The sequence below is a fragment of the Gracilinanus agilis genome, chromosome 2, assembly GCF_016433145.1.
Source record: "Gracilinanus agilis isolate LMUSP501 chromosome 2, AgileGrace, whole genome shotgun sequence".
In the NCBI taxonomy this organism is placed as follows: Eukaryota; Metazoa; Chordata; class Mammalia; order Didelphimorphia; family Didelphidae; genus Gracilinanus; species Gracilinanus agilis.
Window position 1 is genome coordinate 285,118,976 of NC_058131.1, and position 19,869 is coordinate 285,138,844.

Below are 19,869 nucleotides of genomic sequence, written 5' to 3' on the forward strand. Positions count from 1 at the left end.
ATACATACATACAGTGGCCCTAAATCAACCCCTTCATTTTAAAGAGATGGGCACTTTATAAATTCCTTTGCTCCCAACAACCCAAGAAGCAGGTCCCAAGATCATTTCTCTTTTACACACAGGGAAGACTAAGCAATGTCAAATAGCATATCCACTGATACATTGCTTGTAACTTGGTGGAGTTGAGGGGTTTTAAACCCCCCTGTATTTTCATGCCACATATTAGCAATTAGCATTTATATGGCGCTTTGAGGTAAGCAGAGCAATTTGCAAATTCTATCTCATTTGATCCCCACAACAAACCTAGGAGGTAGGTGATATTTCTCATTTTACAGATGAGGAAACTGAGGCAAGCAAGGACCAAATGTCTTGCCCAGGGTCACTCAGTTAAGTTCCCACGGGTGAATTTGAACTCTGGTCTCCTCAATTCCACCTCCATTACTCTCTCTACTCAGTCACCTCATTGCCTGGAAAGGACACGCAGTGTGCTTTCTCTACCAAGGGTAGAGGAGGTGAGTTTTAGCTGTTCCCAGTCTTCCAAGATCATTTCTTCACCGGAATGCCAGGACCCATTTAGATCTTTTGTCCAGAACCCTTAGCGAGAGTCTGGAGCATCTTTGGTGTAAGCTGGACTGGGCTCAGAGGTTCCTCCCTCGGGTCCAGGGCTGGCTTTGTGGGATAAAGGATGTGGGAGAAGGGGGGGGATCATAGAACTCAGGAGCTGGGAAGGACATGATTATATGATTCAGTCTCAGAATTTTCCTGAGGGGGGAACCTGAGGTCCAAAGTGGGGAAGAAAGTGGTCTGAAGGGAAAAGCTCAGGAGAGCTGGGACTCAAAATTCAGGCTCTCCCAAGGCTACATTTCTTGGACCCCAAGCTTCTCATTTGTCTCTCTGGGCAGTCAGAACTTTGAGGCAGAAATCTTTTGGAAAAAAAAAAATGTTTTTTAATTAAAAAAGCTTTAACTCACTATCATCTTGTACTCCATGACTCTGCTCCGCCCCCTCCTTAGGACCAAACCCCACCCAGGGTCAGGGCCCTCAGCTTTCCCAGAACCCTCTGGGAGGAGGAAATCTATCAAGCAGCAGGGCCCTGGGCCTCCAGCCAGCCTGCTCACACAATGCACTGGGCCCAGGCCAGGAAGGCCTCGGCTCCACAGCTTCCGGGCTCCCGAGGACACCCAGGCGGGGGCTGGGGTGTTGGTCTGGGTGCCCTCTAGGGCAGTGTGTGGAGGGGTGCTAACAGCAGCTCTTAGAGTGGGGGAGTCTCTCCCCATTTCCAGTGACAGGATAACTGAGGCCCAGGGAGGGCTGCCTTTTTAAGGGGACTCACACAAGTCAGCAGTTCCTTAGTGGAGGGATGGGTGGAGGATGCGACCCAGGAATACTAATCAGTCCTACTCTGGTGAGACGAGCTGCTCTCAGCCCGGGACTGGAGAGACCACTGGGTGGCCAGCCACTCCTGACCCACCTCCCAGGAGGGGGCCCAGCACACACAGCTCCCTGCTGAGGGAGAAAACCAAAGGGGAGGCCCCCTCCCCATCCACGCCTCACCTTCTCAAAGCAGGATGCCTTACATGGCATGTTTAAGTACAGAAGCAGAAGGAAAAAGGCACCTGTTGGATGGAGGAGTCTGGGGCAGATGGGGCCAGAGGAGGACCGGGAATGACAAGGCCACAGGCAGAGGGAAGTGCTCCCCTCCAGGAATGAGCCCCAGTTCCATCACTGGGACAAAGTGGGATCCAGGAGCTTTAAGACACCACCCACCAGGTGAAGGCTGCCCGTGACCAGCACCTGGATGGAGGAGGCTTCCTTGAGGAGGACAGCCCCAGTGCCAGCCACGGGGTGGGAGTGAAGCCCCCGGGGAGGGCTGGAGGGCTGGAAGTGGGGATCCCGGCCCTGGCTGATCCACTGCAGGGCATGGGAGATGCAGCTAAAGACCAGGGAGTTGGTGTTGAGGGGTCGGGGAGCCGGAGGCACCAGGAGGAGAGGTCCATGTAAGGGGCCGCTGCTGGATTCTGAGGTCTGGGCCAGCCAGGGATCTAGGCCTGTCTTCTCCTCTGCCAGCCTGTTCCACTGTTTCTGGTTCTCCAAACATCGTGTCAGCATATGATCTAGGGTGACTGTAAAGTTCTGCTGGTCTGAGGAATGGACAGGGAGTAGGAGAGGAGAGAGACAGGCCAGGAGGATGAGACTATTACTGAGATTGCCACAAGAGCCAGTGAAAACAGGGCAAAATGCACAGATGGAGAGGCTGAGGGTCATAGGGGAAAGGTCATCCTTGTTCAACCAAGGTGGCACAGGACAGCAGAAAGAAATGTGGACTGGGGATCAAGCAACGTGGGTTCCAGTCCCAGCTCTGTCACTAAACTGGCTGTGGACTTGGGTAAACCAGAGGATTTCAATTTTCCCACACAGCACATGAGATAGGTAGAAGTGGATAATCTCTCAAGTCCCTTTCTGTTTTTCCCACACCCTTGACTATTAAGCCCCTCCATAGGGGCCCTGCACTTCCCTCCTCCCTCCTAGACCACAGGTTGGGGATGAGGCCACCACTGGGCGATGGGCTCCTTCAAAATGAAAGGGGAGGGGGCATAGTCTGAGGAGACGTCCCTCTCTCCAGTCTTTGCTGCTGGGCATTTGAATGCAGGGCCAGCACAGAATGAGTCCTGTTGGGGGGGGGGGGGTAGATGGAATTTGTAGGGGGAGGGAAGTATACAATTTCTCAAGGTGGGGGGAGGGACTGTCTCCCAAAGCCCCCCCCCCCAGGATGCTTTGGGGCCCTTTGACATCTCTTACCTGCATTCCCCACAGGAGATATCTCAGTCAGATTGGGGCAGAAGACAGCATAGTCAAACTGGCAAGGCTGAAAGACCAATAGGGAGTTTAGTATCGGACTGTGCCACCAAGAGCCCACAGCCCTTGCTGGGGTTAAAGCTTGGGAGTGAGAACACCTTAGTTCAAGGTGAGCTCTGTGGCTGACTAGCTGCATGACCTTGGGCAAGTCTGTTCCCCTCTCCTGGCCTCAGTTTCTCCAATTGGGACATGTAAGAATTGGATGACAGGATAAAACCCTGCTGGTCTTCTTATAATGCTAATATGCTAGGGTTTTGAGTGAAGAAGACCAGGCTCCCTCGGGAAGCAGCCCCACCTAGTGGACACTGAGAGAACTGCAGGTCCCTTCAGCCCTGGGAAGGCTCCAAGCAACATCCCCATCAGCCCCTTCAGAGAGACCCCTCACCTGCAGCAACTTCAGCAGAGCCGCTGTGTCCCGTTCTCCTGTAGCATTAAAGAGCAAAACTCGAACCTCCGGGCCACTGTGGATAAGAAATTAAATTTAAATGTGCAGACGTTCAACAAAGCCTCTGCTATGTGTCCTGGGGTAGGCAGGAAATGAAAAAAGATGCTCTGCCCCTAAAGAGCTAGGAGCTGCTCAAGTCAGAAAAAGTGCTTTCTAGGAACATTTGAGGAGAGGGAAAAGGTGAGAGAGGGACAGAAAGGAGAGAGCAAGACAAAGAAGGAGAGGAGGGAGACAAAGAGAGAAAATTACTGAGTTCAGGGAAGAAGTAAATTTGAACTGTGTCTTAAGAGGATTTTTTTTTTAAACCCTTACCTTCCTTCTTGGAGTCAATACTGTGTATTGGCTCCAAGGCAGAAGAATGGAATGGGCTAGGCAATGGGGGTTAAGTGACTTGCCCAGGGTCACACAACTAGGAAGTGTCTGAGGCCAGATTTGAACCTAGGACCTCCCGTCTCCAGGCCTGCCTCTCAATCCACTGAGCTACCCAGCTGCCCCCCAAAGAGGATCTTAAGGGAGATGAAACATCTATGACTTCCAGCAATGGGAGGAAAAGGAAACTCTTCTCCAACTCCTATGATGGGCACCCAGTGACTCATGTCATACCACTGCTTCTGGGACCAGAACTCCAACACCTTGGGGCAGCTAGGCCTAGAAAAGACCTGAGTTCAAATCTGACCTCTTATTTACTATCTTGTGTGACCCTGGACAAGTCACTTAACCTCTGCCTCTGTTTCCTCAAATGTAAAATGAGGATATTAATAGCACCTTCCTTGCAGGGCTGTTGGAGATAATTGTAAAGCACAGCGCCTGGCCCATAGCTAGGCACTTTATAAATGTTAGCTATAGATATAGGGAACAGGACAGTAGGTTTCTAAGAGCAAAGTGAACAAGCCTGGAGAAAAGCCAAGAGTTCCACAATCATAAATCTCTCATCTTCCCTAAAAAACCATGCCCCTCATTCTCATACCCTGATAAAAACTTACTTGTTAGGCTTCTCTTGGTTGAGCACTGCCCGGCGGAACCACCGCACCCCTGCCTGAATACTGCTGGTGGTGTGTGCCCCATCCAGGTACCAGGTGAGGGCCCCTCGTCTCAGTGTCTGTGTCCGGCCTAGCCATTCTGTGTCCTGCAGCCCTGGAATAGGGTGATGGGATAGGGAATTTTATTATCAAGTACAATATGTCCCATGAAAATTGTCATGATTTCCCCCACCAAGGTCAGTTCCATCCTTGGAGTTCCAAACATTTTCTCATAGCATTTCCTAAAACCTTAAAGAGCAAAGATTTAGTCCTGGAAAGGACCTTGGAAGACATGTAATCCAACTCCTTATTTTTTTTACAGGTGAGATTAACTGAGGTCCAGAGAGTTCAAATGATTTCGTATGATCAGAATTAGAACCCACCTCCTCTGACAAACTACATTTTATATATAATACAGAAATCCCTATCACACTGCAAGGATTAGGTTTAGGTGCCCCTGTGATCTGGAAAATCTGCACAAAAATTTTTGGCCCTCCCTTTGTACTAAAGAAGTCTGAATTTTTCCCTTTTCATTTATAGGGTGTTTACAATACTTTACATGCATTTATAAGTTACTAAACTTAATATAGCTCTACATTTCTAGCCTTTGTGTCATCTGCCGACTTTTGCCTTCTTTTCCTGAAATTTAACTATAATTGTGTAAATTTAGGGTACCAAAATTTACATTTCTGAGTTTCTAAACTTTTTCTGGGTTGTCTGCTGGTCTTCACACTATCTGTGGCTTTTGCAAAACTTTCAACAAACTCCCATGCTGACCTGTAATACATTGACTCTTTGATGGGGAAAAAGTCACAATATGGAAGGGATACCTATACTTAGATACATCTCTTCCTCCCCACCTCTAACCCCCTGCTTCCCCCCTCCCTCACCTACTCTCCATTAAAGGTTAAGCTGGGATTGTCTGATTATTGGCTTTGTACCCTTTGGCACAGAGTCTGGCACTAATAGTAGCTGTTTACTAAATGCTGATTGACTGACTGACTTATGAAAAAAGAATTGAATAAGAATTGGTCAGTGTCTCTCTTGCAGGGTTCAGGGTACTGCAGTGACCAGTTCTGATCATCTAGGCAGAGCTCTCAATAGTGTGGAAAAGGTCAGTTCTTTAGGCCTCTGGAAGGGCCTAGTTTGGTGGAAATCTCCCTTTTTTCCTAATATTTCATTTCCTCCCAATTAGAGGTAAAAATAATTTTCTAACATTCGTTTTTAAAAATTTTGAGTTCCAAATTGTCTCCCTTCTTCCCACCCCTCTCTGAGGGGGTAAGCAATCTGAAATAGATTTTATTTATTTATATTCATTTTAAACCCTTACCTTCTGTCTTAGAATCAATACTGTGTATTAGTTCTGAGGTAGAAAAGCAGTTAGGGCTGGGCAACGGGGGTTAAGAGACTTGCCCAGGGTCACACAGCTAGGAAGTGTCTGAGGTCAGATTTAAAACCTAGGACCTCCCATTTCTATGCCTGGCTCTCAATCCACTGAGCCACCCAGTTGTCCCCTGATCATAGATTTTATATGTGCAATCATGTAAAGAGTTAACCTCTCTTAAATAAATCCTATGAGCAGCTAGGTGGCTCAGTGGATTGAGAACCAGGATCAGAGATACTTGTTTACGAACCTGCCATATTGGGCATTTGTGACCCTCCTCCCCACCTTTTCTTTTTTTTTTTTTTCATTCCAATTTATTCAGTTAATCTCAGTGGTGAAAAGCATGCCTTACACCACAAAACAAGAGACTTATTTGTGTAGGTACAGCAGAATACAACATTCATTTAAAATCTTTATGTGGGGAAAAAATTATAGCAGTTTCAAAAGAGGTGATCCCACACCAAGGGGGCAAGAGGCTATCTTATGAGGCTTGCTCCAGTCCAATAGCTGCGCTCCTCTGTCTCTCTCTGTCTCTCTCTGTCTCTCTCTGTCTCTCTCTGTCTCTCTCTGTCTCTCTCTGTCTCTCTCTGTCTCTCTCTGTCTCTCGAATCATAATCTTAAGAACTAAGAGAATGAAAAAGACACTGTACCATTAGAAGCAGTATGTCCAAAAATGAATTGAGGAAGAGCTGAACAAGTTGTGGCAAATGAATGTAATAGACTATTATGTCAATGGAAGAGACAATGACTAAAGAGAATTCTGAGAAACATAGGAAGATTTCTAGGAACTGATGCAGAGTACAGAAAGCAGAAGAGAATCTACGTATATTGTTCTTCAGCCATGTCTGACTCTTTAGGACCCCATTTGAGGTTTCTGTAGTTGTTGCCATTTTCTTCTCCAGCTCATTTGACAGATGAGGAAACTGAAGCCAACAGGATTAAATGACTTGCCCAGGTCACACAGTTAGGAAGTATCTGAGGCCAGATTTGAACTTGGGTCCTGCTGACTCCAGGCCTGGAGCTCTATCCACTGTATTTATTAGCTGTCCAATCTATGTATAGAATGCTATATTGTAAATGAAAATTACTCTGAAAAAGCAGCTGGTTTCAGATTAAATGCAATGACTAATCTTAATCTTGGAAGATAAATAATGAAACATACTTCCTGAATTTCAGCAGTAAGGTGGTTGCGGGTAGGGGAGAAGGGAGGCTATGGATGCTGAATGGTACTTATGCTATCAGACATTGTTTCTATATGGGTTGATTCTGTTTTGAGTTATTTTTTTTTGTCATAAGGAAGAGTTCTATGGGGGGGGGGAATATCTGGAAAAAACTGGAAAGAACAAATCAAATACATTTTTTAAAGACTGGAAAAAAAAAGTGTTGTAAATATATCAATTAAGGACCCAGCACAAACTTGGGAGAAATATATACATCCTGGGATCCAGGCCTAGAAACAGGAGGGTTTAATATATATATATTCTCCAGTCAAAGAATATTCAAAAGCAGGAATTCTCAGGGAAATACACATTTTTAGTCACTCAAAACTGTTCAAACTCTCTATCAAACTAAGAAAGGCAGATTTCAACAAATATTTTGGTTGAACAATGCTAGGATTTATTTAAAGGCTTAGCATTTAAAAGCCCTTCACAGTCTGGCTCCTGCCTGCATTTCCTTATTTAATTTACATTATTCTCTGCTTCCGGTAGTCTCTTTTATAGTCATGCTGGCCTCTCTGCTATTCTCTCCAGGTGCCTTTACACAGGCTGTGTCCCATGCCTCACTTGCGCTTCTTCCTTCCCTTCCACCCTTCTTTACTTCTTAGAATCCTTAGTTGCCTTCTTGTGGCACCCCCTTGTTGCTACTCCTTCTTCAAACTGCATTCATTCATCTATTAAGAGTACAGCATCTCTCCTTAGCAGGAAGGAGGCTCCTTGAGGGCAGGCTGTGCTTCATTTTGTCTCTGTATCCCCAGTCCTGCTCATAGTATTAACTTACTAAATGCTAGTTGAAATGAAGCAAGTTACACCCCTCACCCATTCAATTGATAAAACTGATTAAAAGGGTACAACGGTGCTAGTCAGGGACTGTGGGGAAGCCACCAGTTTTACACAGTTGGCAGAGCAGTAAATTGGCTGAATTTGGGGAGAAAGATAATCTACCAATGTTAGGTCAAACATCAAACTGCTGGTATCCAAATCTAGCCTCAGTCAGACACTTCCTCGCTATGTGACCCTGGGCAAGTCACTTAACCCCCATGGCCTGGCCCTTACCACTCTTCTGCCTTAGAACCAATACACAGTATTGACTCCAAGATGGAAGGCAAGTTAAAAAAAAAAAAAAGAAAGAAAAACAAACAGGAAGAAACATGCCAACATTTATGTGAAGGTAGGCAGAGGATGAAAGCAATCGCAGAACACATTCACTGATGGTGACTATTAAAGCAAAAACAGAAACAAAACCTGCTAAGTATATGGACATTAAAAAAAAAGGCTGAAAAGGGCAAAGAAAAAAGATCATTTTTGTTCACATCATTTTTCCAAACTAGTTTATGGTTTTAGTGTAATTTGATTATTCTTATGGATAACTTAATAATAAAATTATTTTTTGTAAAAGATTGCTAAAAACGAGGAGGCAAGAGCTCCATGGCCTTCTCTAGCTCAAAATGAAATGGTCATAGACCGTTATCCTTGTGCCTCAAGGGCCTTCCTACCAGCTGAGGAACCAAAGCTCACAGGCAAGACACATCTAGGGAACCGTGAAGGCCCACACGACAGGGTCCGAAGGGCAGTAAGGGAATTGGAGAGGGGCCTGGAGATCACGAAGTGGGGCCGTTTCAGACTTGAGCCGGGCCTTTAAGGATGCATGGAATTTAGAAAAATGGAGGGAATAGAGGAACTATTCATAAATAAAGGCACTTTCTCGCTGAAAGGAACAACCTGATTACAGGGGTGATGATGGGAAGGCGATTAAAAGCAGTCAGATCACCAGGGTGGAGGGAAGCCAGGGAGAGGACTGGATGGCTCCCAACAGGTTAGATCCAGACCAGGCACAGGAATGCAGTGGAGGGGGGGGTTTAATGAAGTAACAAATATTCGTTATTCATGTTCTATGAGCCAAGCAGTACAGAGCTCCAGGGACAAAGCCAGCAAAAATGGTCTCTGCTCTTAGGAATTTACATTCCAACGGGAGAAATAACAATTTGCATACAGAAGAATTCACAAAACAAATGCAAAGCCACACAAGGTAACCTTGGCTGAGAAGGCACTAACTAGTAGGGGGATGGGGAAGAGGAAGGACTCCCTGAAAAGGGCGGCCCCTGCAACAGGTGGCACCTGAGCTGAGTCTTAAGGGAGCCAGGGAGAGGCAAAGAGATGGAAGTGGGGAGGGAGAATACTTCAGGGATGAAGAAGTCCTTTGTATAAAGAACAGACCAGTTAGCTGGCCCCAGAAAGAGTGCTGGATCCTTCCAATATGACCCCAACCACTCATTAATCTCTGTGACCCAGGCAAGTTGCAGCTGCCTGCCTCAGTTTCCCCATCTGTCAAATGGGGAAGAATAATGGCACTTCTCTGTCAGGACTGCCATGGAGATTAAATGAGATGATATCTGTAAAAAGTTCTTAGCAAATGCCTAACTTAGGTGCTTATTACATCACTTCTTCCTTTAATGGATAGAGATGGACTTGGGTTCTGACCCAAGTTCAAATCCTGCCTCCAATACCAAGTAGGTGTGACGACTACGTAAGTCATTTAACCTCAGTTTTCTTAGCTGCCAAATGGAGGTAACAAGACTGCCTCTCCAGGCTGTGAGAAGTACTCACTGAATATCTCTTAAAAGGCACTCCTCCATGCTAGCTGCTCACAGACTGTGCCAAGTAAGGAGGCTAGAAAGGCAGGGTGGTGATGGGTTCTTACGAGGGATGCTGGGGCACTTACCTTGCTTCATGGGTCGGGTGGGATGGAACACAGGAGCGAGGGGCAGGGCTCGCCGAGAGGTCAGCCTGACTGTCTTTAGCTCCCCAATTCCTGCAGAGGAAAAGGCAACCATGTAAAGCCCACATGCCTTCCCCCTGCCTCCCCCTTGGCATGGAGGGGAAGCCTAGAGACTCATGGCACGTGCAGGGGCTCCCTGCTCCCCCACTGTGGCACTTCCTAAAGACCACCGATCCTCCCTGGCCCTGGGGGAGCCAGATTCCCCTCGTCCTCCTGGCCTGGTGAGGACAGGAAACTCGCTTCCCTTTAAATCAATTAAGGGTTAAAACTTTACACGGTAATTAAAGAAAGTAACGTACATAGTTACAAAGCTGTAGAAAGCAGGGTCTGGGGAACCACCAACTGGGGATGCTCTAAGAGAAGATTTTTGCTCAGCTTGGACTCTATGCCCTTCTACGTCCCTCTAGTTACTCTTTTTTATAAAATCCTTACCATCTCTTAGAATTAATACCATGTATCAGTTCTAAGGCAAAAGAGCGGCAAGGGCTAGGCACTGGGGGTTAAGTGACTTGCCCAGGGTCACACAGGCCACATTTGAACCCAGCCTCTCCTGTCTTTAGGCCTGGCTCTCAATCCACTGAGCTGCCTGGCTGCCCCTATCCTCCAGGCTAGTCTAACTGCTGGCTGACTGATTCCCTGGCACCAAACACATTGGAACAAAGCAGGTGTTTCAGTGATTATGTGTTGAATTGAATCCAGTAGGTGGCCAGACCCAGCAGACAAAGGAGCAAGACAATGTGAAGTCATTCTTAGACACTGCCTTACCCTTGTGGCCCTGTTGTTGGAGCCAGCATCGTGCCAGCTGCAGAGCCAGAGCAGCGTTGCTCCGCTGGTGATCGCCTGCCAAGCCCAGGTGCAGCGGCTGCTCTTCTTCCTCAAAGGCATCCAGTGGAGGGCACAGGTAGAGCGGGCACTGCAGGGCAGAGGCAAAGAGAGACTTTACAAGGTGCTCCATCCTTGAAACCATCAGTGATGTGGACAAGTTTTGGTGCTTTGAAAAATCCAAGGTGCCCTCCTGCCTCCCTCCTCTACTCCTTTGGCAAATCCTAGCCAGCTCCTCCAGGTGTACCTGCCAATCCCCCTGGCTCCATGGAGGCTGCTCTACCAAAGAGGAGCATGTATTGGAAAGCACACAGATGTGGGAGCCAGGTAACCTGGCTTCAGTCCCAGCTGTCCCTGGAGTGCTCTGGAGCCTTGGACGAGACCTGTGCATTGGGCCTCATGTTTCCCATTTGTAAACTCAAGGGACTGGACTACATGACCCCAAGGCTCTCTCTTGACAATACAGCTCGGCCCTGGCTGAGGCTTTTCCTGACAGTATCTCAGCGCAGTGACCTCTCATCCTGCTCTAAGAGACTTTAGAGTAAAAGCTGACATTCACCATGTGCTGCTGCCTTGTGAGAGTTCTGAATTCTGGCTCTTGGAGCTGAAGAGGACCTCAAGAGATCAATGGGTCCAGATCCCTGACCCTGGGCAGGTCAAGTAGCATTACCCTCATTTTACAGATAAAGAAACTGAGGCTAACCAAGTTAAACAAGGTTCTCCAAGTCCTAATGTTAGATAGTAGCAGAAGCAGACCTAAAATCCAGGTAGTTCTGGACAGGGGACACATGGCTTCGAGGCTCAGAGGGTAGCTCAGAGGATTAGCTAAGCCTCAGAAGTAGGAGAAATGGGTGGCTTATTTCCCTTGCTGGATTGTCAAACCCAAACCTTAATCAACAGAGACAAGCCAGGGCAGCAGAGAAAGCAAGCCTTGGAGGGGATCTTGATGGTACATATGGCCCAGGAAGGTGACAAAGTTTCTTTCTTGCCAAAATCCAAAGGGGAGTTGACTCACCGGGAGCTGTTGAGCTCGCTCCTTCAGTACCTCCAGCGGGGAGTCTGGCTGGGACACGGTGAAAGCTGGCACTCCAGGCTAAAGAAAAAGAGAGAAAGGACTAAGGCCCAGGCCTACCTTCTTTGAGCCCAGGGTCCTCAGGACCTGTTGGGACACCCAGTTAAGCATTTTTCTTTGCATATACTCATTGCTAAGGTGCTATTTTTCCAGTCCACCCTCTACCCTACATTTCCAGTTTTATCCCATATATTTCTATTGACCAAACTCATCTGTTCTCTGTTCCCCAAAAGGCAAATTTGGTTCCTGAAATCTGTGTGTGCCTTTGTTCACACCATGCCCTGTGAATGCAATGTCTACTCCCTCCTTCAGCTGTGGTACCCACCGAGATCATCGTCATGAAGCCTTCCTTAGCTCGATGCTCCTTCAGATCTCTCACACAATAATTAGTTCAGGATCTAACATACTTATTGGCTCAAGTAACAACCCTCACACAAAGCCTTTCCTGATCCAGAATTATCTGGTATTTACTTTGCAGCTATTTCATAGGTCTTATGACTCCCAATAGAATAGAGGCTCTTTGAAGGCAAGGCCTGTTTCACTCATGTCTCTGAATCCCCAATATGTGGTACAACAGCAGGGGCTTAATAAATGTTTAATTGTTATAATACACAGTTTTGCATGATAATTAGTGCTTATGCCTTATCCTCTATACCAGACTTAAGTCCCTTGAGAGCAGGGCCCTGTCCTGTTGCTGGAAATGTGAACTGATCCAACTATTCTGTATATACTATTACTAGGTTTATATCCCAAAGAAATAAAAAACCAAAAGGAGAAGGACCTACATGTTAGAAAATATTTAAAGCTCTTTTTGTAGGGACACAGATCAGAAATGGAAAGGATGTCTATCTGCTGTGAAAGGATGGGATTTGTACAAGGGGGATGGGACCAAAGGAGCCAGAGAAGGCAGTTGCTGACAGTTGAGACCAGAGGGGATTCTGGGAAATTCTCCTGAGAAGAGAGGGGGTGAAGAGGTCTTCAGGCGGAGGACTGAGAAGAAGGAGGAGGAGGACAACCCAGCTCAGAGCTAGTCCTGAGGGCTTCCTGAGGATCTTTCTTTGGAAACTGAAACCCTGATTCCCTGATCAAAGCCATTCCATCACATCTTACCCATCAAAACTTCAACCATCGAGTCAGCTAAGTTTTTGGACTCCATTCTGGGAGCAATCTCTTAGTCTCCTTCTCTTATTATCCAACCTTGCTGAGAGACCCCCTTTCAGTCAAAACTTATAATTATAGAAAAGGATAGAAACAGAAAACTAGAAATAGAAACAGAAGAAGGAGAAGGAGAAGGGGTGGGGGAAGAAATTTAGGAGTAGGAACCCCAAAGGTTCCCTCCTAAGTGACAGACCCCACAGAAATAGAGAAGGGCACCCCAAAATCCCTCAGCCCTTCACCCTTTCCCCAATCCCTTATTTGCAAATAATAAAAAAAGCAATTTTCAGTCAGATAGCATTCCAGTGTGCCTGAGGCAACAAGGAAGAGGGGAACCACAGCTTGGTCTGGCTGCCTCCATCTTGAAGCCAGACCACCCACTATGAATTTAACTGACTTGGGGGGGGGGGAGGTTTGTGTGAATCTCATATGTCCATATTCAGGACCGGATTAGGGTGCCACATACCTCCTCTTATAGGGAAGTCTTGCCCCCAGCTCCTAAGGGATGGCAGGACCATCCAGGTCACCCGGTTTCAGGGTGACACCCCCTTAAAGTCTCTCAGTGTATATTCGGCTCCAGGGGAGTGCTGGAAATGAGACTCATCACCACTTAGACTTTCTCTATCTCCCTTCTATCAAACATTCATGACTGGCCTTTTTATTGTTACACCTGGAGAATGGTGTGATGGAATGTTATTGTGCTCTAAGAAATGATGAGCAAGAGGGTTCCAGAGAAACCTGGGAAGACTTCTACAGAATGAAGCAAAGTGAAGTGAGCAGAACCAGGAAAAAACTGAATATGGGTAACAGCAATTCTGTGAAATATTCAACTGTGAAAATCTTGGGACCTCAGATCAATACTGAGATACAGAGACCTAGTGCAGTGATGCAGCCAAGTTACACAGTGAGTGGGTGGGCTCAGTGGGAAGACCACAACTCTGATTTTCTGCTTCCCAGTCAATAAACACCAGCAGCAGGAGCAGCTAGCATTTACATGGCCCTACTCAGTATCTGCCAGGAACTGTACTAAGCACTTTACAATTATTATCTCATTTGATATTCACAACAACCCTAGGAAGGTTGGTGCTATTCTAATCCCCATTTTACAGATGAAGAAAACCGAGGTGGAGAGAGGCTAAGTGGTCTGTCTGAGGCTGCACAGCTAGTAAGCAACTGAGGCTAGATTTGAACTGAGTTTTGCTGGCTCCAGACCCAGAGCTCTAACTGCTGGGCCACCAAGCAGCCATTCTCTTGCTCCCCAGCTGTCTTTTTATCACAAGTATATGTCTATAAGACAAAACAAGATTCCTAAGGGGACTGGAGGGTGTTAGTAGTTTTCTCCTCAAAGTAGGGAAAAGCCAGTTCCTTGCTGGCCTCTGGCCCCAGGCCCAGGAACACTGTCAGATCGGGGCAAAAACATCTGGATTGAGAGTTGGCAGACCTGACACTGATTAGCTGTGTGACCTTGGGCAACTCCATTCCCTTCTCTGAACCTCAGTTTCCTCATCTGGAAATAGGAACAAGACTACTTTAGGAACATGATGGGTCATAGAAATGTAAGGTCTGGGTCTGTTTTTTAGTTTTTTTCCAATTTCACAGAGTTATTACCTTAAAGATGCCCCCTTTTTGCCATGCAATCTTCTCAATAGTGTCACCTAGGATGTTGGTATGGTCTATGCCCAGAGATGATATCCCACAGACCACCGGCTTCCTGGGGAAAAGGATCAGAGAAAAGTCAATGCTGGCCTCCCAACTCTGCTTGGAATACCCAAGGGGCCTGGGCAAGGTGCTCTGCCCATCCAGCTCCCTCATTAATCCCTCTCTACCCACAGTGGGCAATCAGAGGAAGGGGATCTCTATCCCTCCTCCCATTCCCCATTACCTGGGGGAGAACCAGGGGCTTCTCACCTGATAATGTTGGTACAGTCATAAGCACCACCGATGCCCACCTCCACTACTGCTAGGTCCACCTGGAAACAGCCAAGACATCAAACGTTAGTCTTGGGATGGCTTTGCCTTACCCATGCTGCAGAAGCGGCCAAGAGTACATCCCCTGTCCTCCAACCCTCCCACCCTGACTGGTGCTCAGGAACAGGCACAGACCATGGCACACTATGATCCTGAGGCTGCCAGTCTTGGGGAAGCTGTTGGGCAATACTGCCTGAGACAGCCCAGAAGGGAGTGATCAGGCTCTAGGTCAGGATGACATGGGGGGACATCATACCTTTTCTTGAAGGAACACGTGGAAAGCCAGGATGGTAAGGAAGCGGAAGTAAGGGGGCATGCTGACACAACTGCCATCCTGTGGGGCACAGAAATAGGATCAGAAGAAAAAAAAATGCCAGGAGATGGGAGACACCATGGACTAGAGTCCAATCCCACTTCTATCACTAAGTCACTATATTGACTTTGGGCAATTGTCACCTCTTAAGCCTCAGTTTTCCCATCTGCAAAATGAGGGAGTTGGATGACATGGCCTTTATTTCTCTTAAATGATACAATTTCAGAACCCAGCCTTATCCCTGCTGACCCTAGATCTGGAGACTGGAGGACAGACACACAAGAAGGCAGAGAAGGCCAGGGACTGGCCTCCCCCTCCAATTTCCTACCTTAGTCTCCTCGAGCTGATTGTAGAGTCGCCAGAAATATTTGGTGAAGAGCTCAGGGCTGATGGGTTCACCATTAATACGGATTCGCTCCCGTACCTGCACCAGGTGAGGAGAGCTAAGGGGACAGAGAGATCTTTGTGAGATAATCTCCAGCATAAAAAGCCTTCTGTTTGCCTGCTGGAAAAGGCTGGGGGGAGGAGGGGGGAGTGACTCCTCCCACCCTGAACCCTCATACCTATAGAATCCAGTTTTCAGACCATAGCCACGGAGAATGCGTTCTGTGAAGGCACAAGTGGATCCCTGAAGAGACAGAGAGAAGAACAAGGGCTCAGACATCCCCAAGCCTGGCCTCACCATGGCCACCAATAATATACAAAGCCCACCTCCCTTTGATCTTACCTTCCCTTTAGTCCCTGTTACATGGATGATCTTCAACTGATCCAAGTCCTCTATCTAAAACAGATAGAAAGATGCCTGTTCGGGGGCAGCTGGGTAGCTCAGTGGATTGAGAGTCGGGCCTAGAGATGGGAGGTCCTAGGTTCAAATCCGGCCTCAGACACTTCCCAGCTGTGTGACCCTGGACAAGTCACTTGACTCCCATTGCCCACCCTTACCACTCTTCCACCTATGAGCCAATACATAGAAGTTAAAGGGTTTAAAAAAAAATTTTAAAAAGAAAGAAAAAAGATAGATGCCTGTTCAGCAGGCTAGAAACTATGCTCTAGATTTCGCCTTGCCAGTGCTCTGGTCCCAGTTAATGGTGGAATCTATGATGGGATGCTGGTAGGTTGGGGGTGGGAGTGTCTCCTATCCCTACTTACCTGCAGCCCACTTCGGATTAAATAATGCTTCATGGCTTCTAACTGGACCTGTGGGTCTCCTCGTTCTCGCTTGATCTGCTCGAGGAAGCTAGCATTGGTTTGAAGGGTGTTGAGGGTCCGCACAGCATCCTAAGGATCACAGAGGGTTAGAGTTGGACAGACTTACTTAGCCTATGAGAGGAGGAAATGTCAGTTGCTTAGAAATCATCTTCTGTAATCATCCACTTTCATAGATGAGAAGATTGAGCTTGTCAGAAGTGAAATCACAGGATCATAGGTTTTAGCTAAAGGATCTTAGAAGTCAGCTGGTTCAACTCCCCCCCCCCCCACCGCCCCCGTACAGATAAGGAAACTGAGCCTTAGAAGTTAAAAATGATTCTTCCAAAATCACAGGTGGTAGTAAATAATGGGAGGGATTTGAGCCCAAATGCAGGCCACCTTCATGACTTACTCAAGGTGATCAGAAGAAGTGAAAGGGACAAACATGCTTCTGTATAGGCCCAGAGTGCCATTAGGAACCTGGATGTAGCCTCAAATCCTCTCTGCCCCAGCCAAGACCCTAGGGCCTCAGACTGCAGGTTTTCTGATTTCCAGGAAAAATCTTATTCCACTAAATTAGCAGACTTCAGGCTAACCAGCATCAACCACTCTTCCCAGTAACTGTTTAATAAAACTTTCTTCAACCTGTCCAGAGCACAGATGGGTAAGAGAATAAAGCCTAGGGCTCTCCAACCTCACTGCACATGCGTGGGAAGACTCAGTAAAGAAAAGAACAGGTCGGTCCTGTTACATATAATCCGTCCAGGACAAGGAAAGCTTGAGTCATAACATACTCAAAAACTCTGTCGCTTCTACTATTTGCATTTGCCCCAGATTTAAAGAGGAAGAAGGAAGAGAGTGCCTGTGCACTGAGGATTCCACTTGAGGGTTACTGGTCCTACCACCATCATGCTCCTAGTACCAAACCAATAGGGATCTCTCACGGGATGATGTTTCAGGGCACCATGCCCAGGGCTTTGGAAAGAGTGAGAGATCATCTGATTAGATGCCTTTATTTTACAAATAAGGAAGTCAGGTCAATTCTCAGCAGTCATATAGTGGGTGAAAGAGGCTAGACTAGAATTTGGGCCTTGGAGCTATTATTCTAGTGTTCAGATCACTCCCATAGTCAACCACAGCAGCTTCTCTAGCAGGGGAAGGCAGCTTGCCTGAGCAGAGGGAAACACTATTAAATGTTTCCCCTGAAGGTTATATTGTTTTTCCAAAGGAGTGAATTTTGTCTAACCTCACCAGAGGCCAGAGGAATGTAAGAGAATGCAGGCAGAATCCTAAACCCCAGGTCACTTTATGAAAACATGCTGACCCTATGATGGCTATTTATACTCCACCCCTATTACCACTCCCAAGATGCAATGTCTCTCTAAGGCATTCACAGGAGCTCCCTGCTGCCAGTTCTGTAGCCTGGTAAGTAGCACGCAGTCTCTCCCCAGGGGGTAGCAGGTGTTCCACCCTGGGCAGCCACAGGATCCCTGATAAAGCCAAAGAGTGAGGCCTGGGCACCCTGTTATCCCTGGCAACTAAGACAGGCCAAGAGACAAAGAGGGCATGGTGCTGGGGAGAAGTTGTCAAAGTTCCTCCTTGCCAAGCCAATCTATGGTGCCAGCCTGGACTATAGGGTTCCTTGATCCCTTACTCCAAAATCTGGACTCCTGAGTTCCTCACTTCCTGCATCCTCCAAACCATGACCCCACTAGATTTCAGAGTGCCCCAAACTCCTGATCCCATCATATTCCTGGGCACCCCTTAAATCCCTGATCCTACCAGACTCCTGGGCGCCCCCTCGAATCCCTGATCCCACAAAACTCCTGGGCGCCCCCAAATTCTGACCCCACCAGACACCAGGGTGTCCACACTCCTCGAACCTATTCGACTCCCATCCCGAAGCCCACCATCCAGACTTCAGAATCCCCCTGCTCTTCACAGCCCCAGGTATCCTTTTTTGACAGCCCAGGGTAGCAGATGCTGCGTGGCCCGAGCCACCGCCGGCGCCCACGTGTCCACCCGGCCCGATCAGGCGCATCTGGGCCGCCCTAGTACCTGGTACTCCATCCCGGGCTCCTGCGGCACCGGTCGCGCACTTAGCCCCCGCCTGGATGCCAGACAGCCCCGGAGCGGAAGCTCCGCTGCGAGCCGCAGGGCCGCGTGCAGCGCCCGGCAACGGGCCCAAGACATCCCGCCAAGGAAGCCCGAGCCTAGGCTCCAGCTGCCGCTGCTCGTCACCCGCCCCCCCGGCCCCGCCCCTGACCCACATGGGCCCGCCCCTCCCCGCCCTTACGACGACGTGCCCCCAATCCCCACCAATCCTCGACCTGGAGGTCCTCTCTTTTCCATCAATAATAAATCGGCCCCTCCAGTCGCCATCTTTGTTTGGGGCGGAAGGTAGCGGGGCTTCGGGCACTGAGAATCAGCGCGGAAAGACAATGACGCCATATTAGTAAGGCTCCCAACTTTTTCCCTTTCCTGCTCTAAAAGGGACAGATGGGCTTCTGTGTTCTGGCGAGGATATAGGTACGGAGTGCCATTAGGAACCCAGCTGCAGCCTCAAAACATCTCTGCCCCAACCAAGATCCTGGACATCCACCCCTCAACCCCATCCCCAACTTCACCCCCTCCACCAGCCTTTCCACGTCTTCAACGGAAAGAATGTAATCGAGACTCGTTTTACAAATCTGGAGATTGAAGCTAAGAGAAAAGCGGTAAAGCAGCTCTTTCCACTTTTACTGGAGTGGTCAAAAGTCCTGGGTTCAAAATATCCCTTATATGGTTTGTATTTGCTTGTATGCAGATACATTGTAACCCTATTCATTAGCGGAGTGGGGGACCCAGAGCAAGGGGCAGCTGGGTAGCACAATGGATAAAGTACCAAGCAGGGCCCTCGGTTCAACTGTGTCCTCAAATAATTTCCTAGCTGTGTGACCCTGGGCAAGTCATTTAACCTCAATTGCCTAGCGGCTAGCCCATACCACTCTTCTGCCATGGAACCAATACTTAGTAAAGACAGAAAGTAAAGGTTTAAAAAAATTACACACAAAAAAACATAAAAACATAAAAAAAAAGACCAGAGCAAGTCATTGAAATTCCCAAGACCCCTTCCCTCTCCCCACCACCAATCCTCTTTTGTAAAATGAGGGGGTTTGATCCCTTTTAGCTTAGCAATACATCAGTGATCCTGAATTACTTCTCTAAAATTACAAATGAGTTTGATGAAAGAGCTGGAATTTAGAGAAGCAGATAAAAGACTAAAAAAGATGGATGAGTTAGTTACCTCCAGGCTCTCACCACTGGATTCCCTGGAACCCTTCATTTTCTCAAAGCACCAAACTGAACACACAGTCACCTACTAGTCTTACCTTCCTGGACGCCCATTTAAAGGTGCCTAGCCCCTCCCCACCAGGACGTAATCATGTCATTTTTGGATAATCAAACGCCCCTTTCTGACCAGATTAGGGCCAGTCCCCTAAGGGTCACACCACCCCTTTCTAAGGCTGAAAGACTAGCCAGAAAACAACTGATCCTGAATTTCTGGGCTTTGAAGTGTTTGTGACTCTGTGCAATGATCCATCCTGTAGGTTCTCCCCACACTCCTTTGTCCAACGAAGCGAAATCTAATTGTACTTTTGTGCTGACCAG

General features: G+C 47.6%; 1 protein-coding gene across 1 annotated transcript; it reads right to left on the reverse strand.

The window, feature by feature from the left end:
• Positions 1–930: 930 nt before the first annotated feature.
• On the reverse strand, positions 931–18,411 carry FPGS (folylpolyglutamate synthase). Its single transcript, XM_044664072.1, has 15 exons — positions 18,277–18,411; positions 16,180–16,308; positions 15,758–15,811; positions 15,594–15,658; positions 15,359–15,473; positions 14,974–15,051; positions 14,658–14,719; positions 14,358–14,460; positions 11,538–11,615; positions 10,466–10,613; positions 9,644–9,733; positions 4,285–4,435; positions 3,242–3,317; positions 2,800–2,866; positions 931–2,141 (listed from the first exon to the last, which is right to left on the reverse strand). Exons 1-15 carry the CDS (start codon positions 18,409–18,411, stop codon positions 1,723–1,725), a joined length of 1,770 nt encoding a protein of 589 aa, XP_044520007.1. The 3' UTR covers positions 931–1,722.
• Between the last annotated feature and the right edge of the window lie 1,458 nt (positions 18,412–19,869).

Bases quoted from the DNA above. Each gene is read 5' to 3' on its own strand.
- FPGS (XM_044664072.1), bottom strand. From the start codon at position 18,411: ATGTCTTGGGCCCGTTGCCGGGCGCTGCACGCGGCCCTGCGGCTCGCA. The intron at 11,616-14,357 runs GTAATAACTCTG...CTTTTTCTTTAG, and splicing joins AAAAAGGGGGCATCTTTAAG to CCTGGAGTGCCAGCTTTCAC. The intron at 2,142-2,799 runs GTAAGAGATGTC...TCCATTCCTCAG, and splicing joins ATCTCCTGTGGGGAATGCAG to ACCAGCAGAACTTTACAGTC.